The following is a 14,272-nucleotide window of genomic DNA, read 5'->3' on the forward strand; positions in this document are numbered from 1 at the left end:
TCCTAACTTGGACAAACCCTGATTGTGTCTATATTCATAATTTTTCCATGGTAACCAACATGGATTATTCAGTTGCCACCATTTTGCTGGGCTCCATGTGTTTCTGTTGACCCTTAGGAGAGCTATTTTGGTGTTAAATACTGCCAGGCAGTGAGTAACCATTTTTCCACTTTACCGAAGGAATAAGTGGCTTTACTTCTTCCTTGTATCAGCTATGGCCTTAATGTTAAATTCACCTTCAATGAACTGATTCAACTCATTAACCCACTGGAAAACTATTCTCCTTTTTAAAAAAAAAAAAAAAGAAAAAAGTTTTCCTTTGTGACTTTTGTCCTGGAGCTGACCTTGCTCAGGGTTTAAAGAGCACAAGTATTGGTGTAAGACAAACAGAATGGAAGAGGGGTGCAAGGAGAGGGGTAAAAGGGGGAGAGTGACCTCTTGTTTTCCATGACAGTGAGCTGGCAGTTAAGTGCAGCCCAGCCATCTTTAAAACTTCATCACGAGTTTTCTTTTGACATGGTTCCTTAATGTAAGGTTATTATATCCACAGCAATTGCAGTAAAGATAAGGCTGCTAGCCTGGATTTACAATAGTGAAAATGGAAGCAGAATTTGACCCTCAGATTAACATTTCCTGTAACTGTTAACACTCTTTTTAATAGTGGTACTTTAGTTCCCTTTTGTTTCAAGTATTTAGCTTATCATACCAGTGTTTTGGTAGCAAAGTGTTTTAACTTTGGAGCCAGGGATTTGAAGAGAGTAACATTTCTACTTAATTATAAGGCAAGTGGCATTCCACCAAACATTTTAGGTTATTATCATCCCATTATCAAGCTTTTAAAGAAGAAAAGGAAACAAGAATTTTGTTTGGTTCAATGATATAACTTGTTAAGTATAGCTGGCCCCTTACAGAGCACCCTGATGATCCAACCTGGAACCACGTGAAGCGAGGGACTTGAGGAGTGTTCGACTTCAGCCGTAAAGGCACAGGACAGTTTCATTAAAAAATTGAACTGCTGTTAAAGCCAAGCGGGCATCTTCCTTCTGAGAGTGAGGGAAGTTTTCTTTATGGCTCTTGTTTAAAGGTTGACATTAAAGGTTAAACCTTTCTTTTAGAAACGAGCTACTGTTGGAGGGAACAGTTGATGTGTTTGCCCGATGTGATTGCTGTAACAGGGGTGCACAACAAAGGCTGAGTTTGTCTGTCCTGGCACTCTCCCATCATTGCTGGTGGCTTGAGATGACTTCCAACCAGCCGTGGAGCCCTGTGGCCGACCGCTGCGGGGGGGTCACCCCCTCTATGCTGGATCTAGGCATACTCAATGCACTCTAGGACATATATTGCCACAGCACATCGGGCCAGTCCCACCATTACTTTGGGCAAACAAGAATCCATTTTCTTTCTTGACCCAGGCACTTAGGTATGGTGAAGCTTTTCTCTCTAGCGTGGTGGGTTTGGGGATCCTGCCCTGGGAAGCTGTGAATTTTCTGAAGCCAGGAGTTTGCAGTTGTATGGCAGAGTCACTGAAGTACTAGAGGGTTGGTGGTTATGGTAGCTGTTATTTCTACTCTCAGTTCAGTACTATAAAAACATAGTCTTGTATTTTAGAGTTTCTGTGCTTCAGAAAATAAGTTTTCATCATTAGCACTTCAAACATTATTCACTGAACCATATTGCAAATGAGAAAAGAGAAAATGTCTTCAAAAGCATTTCCAAGTGCCAGGAAGTAAATAGTTATTGCTGGGGCATCTGCTTGGAAAGTTGGCAGCCTCCAAAATGATTACAGATGAAATTCCGCTTCAGATAAAGCAAGAGCTGATATTGGTTCAATGCTTGGTTTCGACTGCTACCTCTTCTGAGACAACTGACGCTACTTCGCTTGGCTATGCTAAGATCAGTTTGTGATTTTAATACACATTTTCTTTTGAAGAAGTGTAATTATAAAACAAGTAATACAGAATACACATTGCAGAACAGAAGTGTCTGTCCCCTGAACTGTAGATCAATGATGGTCTAAAAGAGTGGTAGATTATAACATGCAGAAAGCCGACGGCTCATGTGTTGCTGTTTCTCCTTTTTTCAAGCTGCTAAATCCCATTAAAAGGGAAGCAAGAAACAAATTTTATGTATTTTCGCTCTGTGAATGCAATTGCTGTGACTGACACAAAAATTACATAAAATGATGAGTAAAGAAGGAAGTGTTGCTGTGGTGGGAGGGCGTTGGTCCACCAAGTGCTCTCCCTCGTTTGTAGCAAGGGGCTCAGAGGCTTCAGAGAGCCTCTGAAGCCTTTCCAAAACCCTCGCTCTGAAGTATTTACTGTCAGCCAACTGGGTCCTCACTGGGGAGATCTTGGATACTGAGATGAAAATTGTCACATGGGAAAAAAGCCCAAATCTTAATCAGATCAATTAGTTATGCTACAGTTGCTCGCTTACAGTCCTTCTCCTAGTTAGGCTCCTTCTTTGCTAGCTGTTAAAAACTCAAAGGAGTTTTGTTGGTAATTATAAGGGAAATGGCTTTTATGCCATTTTGCTGTATGCTTTTTTCACTATACTGAAGACCTGGTGTCTTTAATAGCTACACTCTTACACAATACTTAAACCCCTAGTATCCTAAACTATATGAGTCCTTCCATCTGATTCTCCCAGGCACTCCAGCTCATTCTGGAGTTGTTACTACAATTTTTGCCGAGTTTAACTGTGTAGTTGACAAGGTTACCACCCTCACAAGTCCAGTCTTTTCCGATGCTGGAAGTTATCACCCGCATAGGAACAGCAGTATTTTAACTTGAACTACAGAAATGAAAGTATGCTGATGCACAGGGTTGCATTCACAAAATGGGCTTGCAACCCCCTGTTCTGCTGGTCCACCACGCCAGGAAAGGAATGACTGCCAAAATAAGGGCAAAGCAGAAGGCCGAGGACAGCAAAATTTCCAAATGCTGTAGCTATCCAAGAGGGAGTAAGAGCCCTTTGCTACTTCCTAAATTGCTTTCACAGGAGACTACTGGAATAACACTATTTCTGGAACTCTGCTTGTTCTAGTTATTCTTTCCCTTTCCCTGGTGGCCATATTCTCTTTCTTTTTCCTTCATCTTACTCTTCACACCTTCTTCTTTCAGGTGCTTTTCTCTTTTTCTGTCTTGTTTAGATGTTTTCTTTTTAAATTGCTCTTCCTGCCAGAAAAGAGAGAAATCAATATAAATATATGTAAAATAAAGAACCTGTCACTGCCTTGATTCTGGAGACTGGAAAAAAGTGTTTTCTAGTGACTACTACTTCTTACAGGTGTTCTAGTACCTATTAATTATGGAGCACAGACTTAACAGTTGATGTGGGGAAGGCTGCAGGATGTATTTAGTTCCCTATGAGAATTTGTTTATGAATTTATAAAAATCTGCCAAAATCAAAAGTTGGTGAACATATAAATACCCGAAAAATATCTTACAGCCATAATTTTGGTACTTCCTGATTATGGAGTACCTGGCTTTACAACCTTACTATTTTTAATATAATTCTGTGGTTTGTAATGATACTTCCACAGTAATTAAAGCTGCCTAATATTTTCCATTGTAGAAGCCTCTCTTTTAGTTGCTTATTTCTTTGTCAAGTCTTAACTGTTTGGGTTGAAGCTTTCTATACTTGCTTTCTGCCTCAGACTGAATAGTTTTGGAAATCTTTATTAAAAATTGTATAGCTGTATTCAAGAATGGTCTCTGGACAGAAGTTGGTGAGAGGTTCTGTTTCTTATTTACAATACCACAATTTTTATTGCTTTTTCTTTTGAGTGCTTTGCCTCTTCTGAGCAAATCCTCTGGAATTAGAACTGGGACCAAAGGTTTGGCAAAAGGACAGTCCTGGGATAAAACAAATACCACTTACTGTCCTCCAAAGACTCTAATAGATTTGGATGAGCTACACATTTGAAAATCTTTTGACATATGTTCAGAAACTACAGACTTCGGAAAGATTTATTTCAGTGGCCTCAGGCTAGAGGTAATGGGTAAGGTAGCGAATATAGGGGCTGAGCCACATCCATATATATTGAATCAGACTCGCGTGACAGAGGACATACCTCCCAAATCAAGACACGTGACCATGGAGGCCCGGCAGTCCAAGGTGACAGGGAGGATGGGTAAAGGCAGAGCTGGTGCCAGTTCCCTGGCCGGTGGGCAGTGCTGCAGCTTCCCTCTGGTTTGTTTGGGAGGAAATGTAGGAGCTTGTGAGTTAGCGGGCTCAAAGCCAGGGAGTTTGGACATGCAAAGATTAAAGACAGTCAATTTTCTTTCTCTGGGAAAGCTTGCTAATACCTTGTATAGCTGTTTTGTTGTTGTTTTCTTTACCTCTGTTACTAATGAAAATAAGAAGCTGGTTACTTTGCACAGAATGGCCAGTGTCGGTTTTGGAGCCCTCAACGCATGTGCCCACTTGGTCACCTTAAATGTTGCTGCAGTGTTTGGCTGTTTCTCTCAGGGAACTGGTAAGCCATTGCTTCTTTTTTTAAAAATTATTTTTAGATTTATTTCTGAGAGTACCATCTCTCCGTGGTGGACAGTCTGATTGTAGAAACTACAGCACTTACAAATCACCTAATAAAGTCTGAAGAGCACTCTGGGATTCATTTGATAAGAGTGGCCGTATAAATGAAAGGCTGTTAATTGTGTGGCTGGCTGCCACGTGCAGTTAATCCCCAGCGCAAAAGCGCAGTGAAATGCACTCTACGGGCAGTTCCAATCTAGAAATAACCGGGAAGGAAAGAACAGAAGCTCAGGGCTACCTTTCGGCTCTGTGATTTACACCGCCCACGAGGATATCTCGCAACATTGGCCATGTATTTTGCAGCTTGTTGCCAATCCTCATGCCATCGCTGAACTTGATACTGAGGCTGGGACTTTGTAATTCTATCCAGAGTGGCACGGTTCTCCTGGTTCACTCTCCACAGCTCCTGCTTTCGTTTTTCTCCATTTAAACTAGAGAGGAAGACCATATAAGCAGAATCAAACTTCTTCATGCTTGTTCATGTTCCCACAGCTGGGAACCCAGAATGTGAAATATCTGTCAATCTTCAGTATCAGGGGAAAATTAGCCTAAGGTTTTATACCTCTCCTACAGGGACTTGCTCCTCCTTGATCTGCATTAACCAGCCCTTGCAACCCAATCCTTTTGTCCTTCTTAAGAGGATAGTCTTTGTTCAGTATCTTCCAAACACAGCCCTCCCTATATGGAGGTTTGGTACATTTTACAAGAGAAAAAAATGCTTGTTTTATCTTGGATTAATGCCAACCCTCCAGTCTTGGAATTGCTGTAGTGCAGTACTGTAGGTAAGGGCATGGCTGGTGTCTGAGATGCTTAACAATCAATTTCAGTTACTTTGGTTTATATGTTTATTTTGTGGACAAACCTGATGAACCAAGTTGGGAAGCGTGAAGGTAACGGAGATAAGCATACTGCCTCAAATGCCTTGGAAACTTTCTGTGATTTCTTAGACCGTAATTTCCCAGGCAGCTGAGCTGATCTCGTAGCAATCTCCTGCCACCAAAAAAGGAAGGACTTGCTCTTTTCCTTCCCCTGCTCATCTCCCCACTGCTCCCAGCTGTGTGGTCTTCTCCACCCCTTGTACCAGCCCTGGAATTCATCACTTTGCAGAAAGTGGCAGAAAAACTATCCAGGTTTGTTTGTTTTTGTTGGGTTCGTTTTCTGCTGCTGTCTCAAGCTTAATTAGCTAATGGTGAGGTTTGATGAAAACCAGAGTTGATCCAAAGAAAATAACAAGACTTTGCCACTTGAATCAGGAAGGGAGAGAGGGAAGGAAAAGGGGGAGGATGCTCTGCTCCTTCCATATCTTGTGGAATCACACCTTCAGCAGCAGACTTAACTGATGCTTGTTGATGCCTGCACTGATCCGGGTATTATTCACTAGTAACAAGCCATAAGTGCTATGATGTGGATTTGCATGATGTGGACATGACCAACTGTTTCAGGTAATTTCTGTCTTCCCAAGGAACTGTGCAAATGTCAGGATATTTGTGACAGTGATGTGTAGTGAGTTCTACCTAGGTCACTTGCACCTGACCTGCATTTTGCTGTCTGGAGCCACTTTAGGGCCTGATGAGCAGTCTGTCATGAAGTAGTCTGTCTGTAAATGAATCACAGGAGGGAAGAGCCACCACCTGAGTTATACAAACCATTCTCTTCACTTCAAAAGCCTGTCCCTGCTGTTGACTGGTTTGCTGTGCCATATTCAGGGTGTGAATTTCCTCCTGAATCAAAAATATGTAAGATGGTTCTCCCTAGTGATAAATCCTCAAGCCATATTTTGCTTGGTCTCCTTTGGGCAGTAAATTATATTTTTGCTTCTGGCTGCTTCCTGCTCCACTTTTCTTTTTAATTTTAATTCTATTTTTTGCTCTGTCTTTATTTCATCTCTAAGCTTTGGATCTCCCTCTTTCTGGTGGTGTCTGTAGGAACAACTGGCAAAGTCAGCAGCAGTGACTCACTTAGCAGGAACAACAGCTCTGCTGAGACATAATAGGTTTGCTTCATTTATTTCCTTAAAGTAGGGCAATGTTCTCCCTCTCATTTTTTTTTCATTCCCTCAGTTATTAAACTGAAAAACCAATTTAAAGCCATCTTCTCTTCAACAGAGCGTAGGACAAAAATGACCCGGCATTGGATTTCATGTGACAGGGCAAGCAAATGGCTTTCTGAAGTGTTGATTATACCTTAGGCTGCCTTTTAAAATACGTGTCCTCACAGAGCAGTTTATCCTTAGCTATGTTTGTCACTGGGAAGGTAACTTGATAACTACATAGAAATAGTGCTGCTGATGTTACCTTTTGGCCTTATAGTCATTTTTGTTGTCGATTTGTCCCTTTGTTCTAATGATGCAGGACATCTCCAGCAGCAAATGGTTGTCTCTTTCAATGACAGAACGTCAGTCTTCCCCCAACTTTGTGGACAGAAGGGATAAAGAAATGCTTTTGTTTTTACAAGGCCAGAGCAAGCAGCAGTGATGTATCACGGACACCTAACAGGGTGTTCACAATTGCTGTCCCCTCCTCTGCACAGAGTGTGACAGACACTGATCAGGTAAAACTCTGTGCTAGTGTCGAGAGAACCCTTTGTTTCACCATTTTAATGGTGACGCAGGGAGAGAAAGCCCTTTGCAATGCTCTGAATTTGACCCTGAAACACTTTCCTGCACCCACAGCAGCAGCCTGCACGATTAGCAAATGCATTTCATCAGTGCAAGTGGAATTTCTATAAATATTTGTCAATGTATTTTCCAGGATCATCACTATCTTTTGTCTCTAGCAGCCTTCATAGACTCTTGTCAAAATCTAGGATGTTGTGATGAACACTGTACAAACACATGATGGGACTCATCCAGACTCCTCTGAAGTCAATGGGAGTCTTTCCATTATCTTTGGCGGGCTTTGGATCAAATGGTAATTTTTCCATTGACTTCAGTGAGATTTGGATTAGGTCCAGTTGCAGGCCGTTTTTGTCCTGGCGGGGTTGCAGGCTAGTGTAAGAAGAGAAGCAACAACTGGGTGTAATGAACAAATGGAGAGAGATATATGAGGCAGTATAAGCTAGTTCTGTTCATTGTTAGCATGATTTTAAGCCTCTTTACATTTGATTTTAAGATGGAAGATATTAATAATCTCAATCTCTGAAGTTAACTGTGTCAAAAGTGGGATGAAAATTGAAAGAGTCCAATGGAGGGGGGAGAATCCCTTTACATATCCTAGGGCATTGTCTAATTTGTAAAAAATGTTACCATATTGTTTTTTGAAGAACACCAGTCCATGCTAAAAGTGTGTTTGTGGGGATTGGGAAGAAATGGGGGAGAGGTGAAGAGGAAAACTTATTTTCAAAGTTATCTGTATCCCAAGAATGCCTTCTCCAGCAGGGCTGAGTTGGAGGAAACCAGAGAAAGGCTGGATGGAGGAAAGCAGGGAAAGCCCTCTTTTTCATAGCTGGACTTCAACATCTCATTCTCAAAAGCCTCTCAGAACAGAATCAATGAAGAGAGAGTCTTGTTTTGAGCATACTAATTCACTCTTCTCCTTTCCTCCTTTTTTTTTTCCATATTTGATTCTAGGCACTCCAAAGATATTGCATGTCCTGTATAAAATGAATAGGAAATCCTGCTGATCCAGCTCTGATAGTTTTGGGTGGCTAATGTTAGAGTAGCAAGTTACTGTAGAGAATCTAGTGCATCTGTCTTGTTTGCTGGGGTTTATAACCAAAGTGGGTCAGATGCTGGTCACACTGTAGTATAACGGTACCTAAAACTGGTGCATTAAGTAATCCCGTCAGGCTCTGAATAACCTTGAGGAGAATGATTGTAAAGAAGAACTGGTTAATAGAAGATTGCAACATTAGAGGGTTTTTTTCTTTCTTTCTGTAGCAGTTTGGAAAGGAGGGGGATGAGAAAGGGACTAGGACCGCAGTCTCACTTCCAGGTATCAGGACCCGTAGTTCCAAGGAACATGCCTAAGGGTAATGGGTTCCGGTTGGTGTTTTTTTTGTTAACCTGCGTGTGTGGGGGGGTTATGCAATGTTTCATTTTCAAATGAACTTTGTCTGTGTTATTTTTACGGTAATAGGAGAAAATTAACAACAGCAATTGAATCTACGTCCTAATATAGCATATGATTTTATGCATGGGGCCAGAAATGAGTTGTTTTGCTAGTGAAATGATTTTAAGGTGCCTGGGGATTTTTATGTCACACAGTGAGACGATAAACAATTTTAAGGAAATTAATTCTGAAGTCCTTACATGGGCTACGCTCCCATTGCCTAAGGGGCACTGCGTTTGGAAATTAAGTCTTTGACAGGGTTTAGCTGCACGTATTTTCTACTGTGCTCACGTTTGGGGTTTTTTAATTGTTGTTGTTTCCTTTTAGTGAGCAGAGTTAATTAGGTAACAATTTATTTTCCACTCTCATCTTTTATTAAAAATTTGCCTCTTGGGAGCAGTAAGATTTTGAAGGATAACTGCCAGTCAAGGCTACCCATTGTTATTTCTTGTGCTTTGAATATGTTAACATCCTATTATTCAGTTCATTGCTCTGTGTGTATCTTGATAATTGTGCTATTCTTGTTATTTGTGAATTTTTTTTCATGGTTGTGCAGAAGTTCCTTTTAGGAGGCTATTTGAACACTTTAGCCCTTGTTAATCTGAAGCACTCTGATTTAATCAATAATCATAAAGATAAAATAAGTTATTTAATGCTGCTGGGAGTGTGCTATTCATGGATCCTGATAGTCCTGTTGCAACAATCACTGCACTGAGGAAAAAAAAAAGGCCCTGAAATTGTGACCATCTGGTAGTCTCTTTGTTTTCTTTGAGAGGAGACGTGAAGCTAAGCATGCTAGTGCTCAGTGACATAGCCAGTACTATACCTTCAGCTTCCCTAACTTCAGATGAAGGTGGCCATATGTTGCAGGGGCATTTGTGTCCACTAATGGTTTTGCTGCCTGAATCTGCAACAGAAATGAAATGTTTATTCATTTTTGTTGGAAATACCCTTGCATATCATTACGGGAAATCTCTTAATTCTCATGTTCTGTTTTGTTAGCCAGCAGTAACGCTATTAAACATATGATTCATTATATCAGCAAAGCCAGACTTGCCCAGAAGAAGAGTAGTGGGAAATGAAAATGTTAAAGGCGGTTGTTATAAAGTCTGCTGAAGATGCAAAGTGCTCTTTATGTTGGAGAAATGTAAAAATACATACAGTCCAGTTAACATACAGTCCAGTTACAGTGGTGTTGATGTTATGATACAGGAAAGACTGTCTAAGAGAAGGCAGGCAGTTTTCATTAGGCAGAATTAGCAGAAATAAAAAGGCTAGTGTAAGAAAGCCCTAGGTACTCCTAAGCTGTGCCAGGTCTTCCAAAGGGATGCACATTTAGGGTGCTGCCAGAAAGAGGTAAGGAATACTGGAAAAGGACGACTTCTGTTGAAAGTATTCCCAGGCCTCCTCTTATTAGCACTTCAGAGAATGATCATCAGAAGTAAATTGTGGATCTAATTATTTTAATGGAGTTGGTAGCTCAGTGACACAATAATATTTATCTCCATCCTGACCTAAACAGCTGTGCAATATATGAGGAAGAAGAATAACCTGTGAGCTGTCTTGGACTGAAGAAACCCCATGGAAGAAAAGCTGGTAACGGGGAGTGGAGCGAGTCAGGATTTAGGGGGGAGACCACTCTCTGTCAGCCTGGGGTCCTGCAGGCAGTGAGACCAGATTGGTCTCACTGCCTGGTTACCCAGATAAAACAACAATACCATGATTTTTGTCATGAAATACATGTGATAAACATTGTCCCTCTGTCATACTTGAACCGTTCCATCTCAGGCAGACTCAGTGATATAGAAAGAAGAGAGAAATACTTGCGATTTAAAAAAAAACAGGCTGCCAAGTAAGAGCAGCAGGCACAGCACCAACGCAAACTGCACGCAGCAGGGCATGACCAAAGCACTGCCTGAGTCCAGCAGAAGTTTTCCACGTCTCTTTCTGTAGCAGCTTTGTGATGAGCTGAGGATGAGGCTTGAATCCCTGATGGCAGACCTGTCATACATACTACCAGGACAGGTTCCTTGCTTTTCTAACAGGGCGAATAATTTACAGCATCAACTGGGACAACGTTTAGCAGTTTCTAGCTTTGTCTGAAATTTACTTGAACTGCTTGGCTTCTTGTGAAAACATTCAGCTGCTTTTTTGTGGCAGTCATCTCTGAGGAGGTGGGATCCCAGAAGGGGCTGACTGCTCTCAACTCCAGCTGATTTCAGGGGGAGATGAGAGTGCTCATCTTAATCCTTTCTAGATCCCATCAGGTTAAGTAGCTGATTTTTACTGGATAGCAGAATTAAACTTGGTAAATCTCTGAGGGTTTTGGTGTGTTTGGCTTCTGCTGCTGCTAGCTCCTCTGCTTCTTCAGGTGCTTTAAATTATCATGCTATTAAGTTATCTTAAAAATAACTTCAAGACAACATGCAATTTGTAAAAGAGGGTTGTTATTGTATCAGTCAGTAGAAATCACTGGTGTGAAGAATAAAATGTGATATTTATGCAAACTCTGATTTTATAGATATGCAAACTGTTCACACCTGAACAACAAAAGGTGGGTTTAGAAACAACACTTCTGTGGAATTCGTTTTATGGAAAGTGTTATGATTAATTTCTCTTCTGTCCTTATATGCACAACCGTAAAAGGTAAAATCTGGTATTTTTTAAGCCCACCCTAATCTCTGTTGTAGCACTTTCCAGAGCCACGGTGCTTTTGGAGCCATTTTATATTTAATTCTATGCAGAATGTTGCAGAGAGGAGATGTAACTCTGTTTTTTCCCCCCGTTCCTTTCTTCCATTAAGAAAATAACAAAATTATTCAGACAGGAAGTATTTGCTCTTGTGTACATAGAAACGTGCTGGCATTTTTTTGTACCTTTGCATCATGGAGAAAATTATTACTTATCCCTAACCATTGCTATCTTTTTAGTGGTCTTCTCCAAGAAGTGTACCTTTTTTGGGTTTTTTGTGTGTTACCTTTTTTTCTTCCTTGCTTCTTATTTTTCCCCTTTCTCTCTCGCTCTGTTTTTTGGTGGTTTGTGGTGGTTTTTTTGTGGGCTCCTTCAATGCAAAGCCTGCACATCACCAAGCACATCACCCTTACATTTTCTCAGAGCAATCCCTGTCTCTCTTGGCAGAGCAGAAGCCTGTGTCACAGGGGGCTGTGTCATTCAGGACAACCTGCCAAATTGCCCTGCTGCCTTCAGTTACCCCAGCCTGCAGGTACCGCTGCGCTGGTAGCTGGCGTTCACCACAGCAAGCCTGAATTCATGCCACTGGAAGGCATGGTGAAATTTCCAGGCCACTAGCATGGGAATTTAGGAGCTCATGACAACACAGGGATGCTTGAAAAGGCCGCTCTTGGCCATTGGAGACCTTGTTAGTCACTACTTGATCTGGTGTAAACCCTGTAATAAGGAACAAAATTCTCTACCTTCTAAGCCATCCTTTGCCCAACATGATAGTTACTCTTTCTCTTTGCTTGCACTCAGAAATTAACATTTGTGTTTAATCCAAGAGCAGTTGAGTCGTGGGAAATGTTTTGCTCTTTATAAATACATTTCTTCACTATATATCATAATGATATCTAACCTCTATTCTTGACCTCTGAATGCCTTAACGCATGTGTGAAGTGCTCTGTGTGCTGAACAAAGGAGAGTTCTGTATGCACAGCGGATGCTGAGAGTGTTTCAGCTACACTAATATCAGTTCCCTGCTTTAAAAGAGACACTGTTTAAATAGCCATGCTTATATACAATAGGAAGCCTCTTCAGGTTAATTCACACAGAAGGAAATTTATTTATTTATTTCAATATTGCCAATTTGGTTAGAAAAATATGTCAAATTCAATTCTCTACCTCATCTTTAACTTTTTTCCACCTGCAAGTCAAATTATGGGAACAATGGAAGGAAGGAAGGAAGGAAGGAAGGAAGATATTTTTATACAGTTAATGAAACAGACCCAGTATGGAAATAATGAAGAACTATTTCTTCGTATTAAAGCTAATTATATTGTGATACAATCTTCCTAAGGTAGCAATACAGTTGAATCATCGCTGATGGTATTCGCTACTTACGGATTTTCAAGAGGGAGCAGTCCTGCATTATTACTGATTTGGAGCAGATGACTGACCGAATCTTTTTCACTTCTAAATTTGGTGAACATCATTGTTATGATAACTCTAAATGGACACAAAAGCTATACCTGTATTTGCTGGATATTCTTAAAATGTGTCTCTTGTACCTTATTGTTGATCAGTAGCTTTCATAACAGTATTAAGAATGAGTAGAGAGATGCTGTAGCCTTTTTGGGTAAGCTTATTCTTTCATGAAGGCCTCTGCTCTTTATCAAACAGTTGTACCTACCCTTTTCTTGTGTTCTTCATACTTTGCTTTGTCCCATTCTAGCTGAAGATATTTGTTGCCACATGGTAAAATTGGCTGGTAGGCTCGATGCATCTTGCACAAAATAAAGCACCTCTGAATCTGGGCTTTTAAAAAAAAAAGTATGAGTAATACCAGTCTGAGCCTTTCCTAAAGCAAAGCCCTGGAGACTTGTGGTATGTTTGTAGCCGGTCACGTGGGGGTTGTCATGGCATCGCTGCTCAGAAAAAGAATGAATAGCTGGTGGTAGCATTTCAAACAATACATTTAACAAATAGCAAACAAGAACTGAATGTTATAGCATTCCAAAGAGTATGTTTTTCATATATAAAATAGATTACCAATTATACTTCACTAGCCAGACCTACCTCCTGCTGACGAAAGAAAGACAGTGGTGTAAACTATTAATAATGCTTTGCACACTACCGTAAATATGCAAAGGACTGCATAATGGGCTATATTTGCTGAGCCTTGAATTGAATGGCATGCCTCAGTAATGCTCCGAGGAAACCCACAGTGGGAGGTGTCATCTTTTGCACTGCAATAACTTGTTTAAAACATTTTTTTCATTGATAAGTATGCACTTTTCAAAAGCCCCAGCAAATATGTTCATAGCAAAATAGTTCTGGTTTTTAATAGCCTTTTCACCTTTCTTTAGCTGCATGCCATCTCATTGCTAATGAGTTACGGAAAGCTCAAACAGATGTGCAAAAGCCAGTTATTTACCAAGTTGACCCCTGGTTCTCACACAGAGCCATCTTGGCTTTCATTCTTCATAGGCTAAGTTTGGCAGGGAGATGAACAGGCAAAGATGTTTTCTCAGGCCCACCCAAAAATGGAAAAAGTGCTTCTGCTCATTCCAGCTCAGCTTGGCCTCCTCCAAAGCTGGGCTTGACCTGACACCGTTAATTCGATGTTTCCGTCCTTGTGGTGCAGAGCACCCTGAAGCTGGGTCCAGCAGACTCCTGAAGGACTTTGCTTTTCGCTCATGCATTTTCTTGATAAGGCCTGTAGTTCCTAAGGAGAAGACTTGAATTACAACTTGAAGCTGTCATGGGTCTTTTACAACAGGTAGGATAATGCACATTTATATAAAAGCACTGGGAAGTAAGAAGGGAACCTATGGCTGACAGTACCAAAATTTGCTAACCAGAATGGTCTGTCCAAGGATGAACCAGGAGATACTCCATTTTAGCACAAGGCTGTTTGTGCAGGTTGTTCTTACACAGCATCTCATGTGGGTGCAGGGGAAGAGCAACACATCTATCACTCAACTACCCAACACAGAATAAGGGCCAGT

The 14,272-nt window shown here is 40.9% G+C and overlaps 2 protein-coding genes across 3 annotated transcripts; both read right to left on the reverse strand.

The window, feature by feature from the left end:
• Positions 1-1,922: 1,922 nt before the first annotated feature.
• On the reverse strand, positions 1,923-13,078 carry LOC142420921 (uncharacterized protein CFAP97D2-like). 2 transcript variants are annotated; one of them, XM_075525252.1, is made up of 3 exons: positions 12,955-13,069; positions 9,415-9,495; positions 1,923-3,176 (listed from the first exon to the last, which is right to left on the reverse strand). In XM_075525252.1, the coding sequence occupies exons 1-3, from the start codon at positions 13,045-13,047 to the stop codon at positions 3,042-3,044; spliced, it is 309 nt and encodes a 102-aa protein (XP_075381367.1). In that variant the 5' UTR covers positions 13,048-13,069; the 3' UTR covers positions 1,923-3,041. The 2 variants fall into 2 exon arrangements, 1 of the variants encoding a protein (XP_075381367.1); XR_012778816.1 differs by lacking the exon at positions 9,415-9,495 and having other exon boundaries at positions 3,041-3,176; positions 12,955-13,078.
• On the reverse strand, positions 4,675-6,928 carry LOC142420928 (sperm axonemal maintenance protein CFAP97D1-like; the record flags this gene model as incomplete). The annotated part of the gene is made up of 2 exons (XM_075525269.1): positions 4,675-4,970; positions 6,834-6,928. Coding segments are annotated over 2 exons (330 nt in total), but the record flags the coding sequence as incomplete, so codon positions are not given.
• Positions 13,079-14,272: the final 1,194 nt, after the last annotated feature.

This window comes from Mycteria americana, chromosome 1, assembly GCF_035582795.1.
Source record: "Mycteria americana isolate JAX WOST 10 ecotype Jacksonville Zoo and Gardens chromosome 1, USCA_MyAme_1.0, whole genome shotgun sequence".
NCBI lineage: Eukaryota > Metazoa > Chordata > Aves > Ciconiiformes > Ciconiidae > Mycteria > Mycteria americana.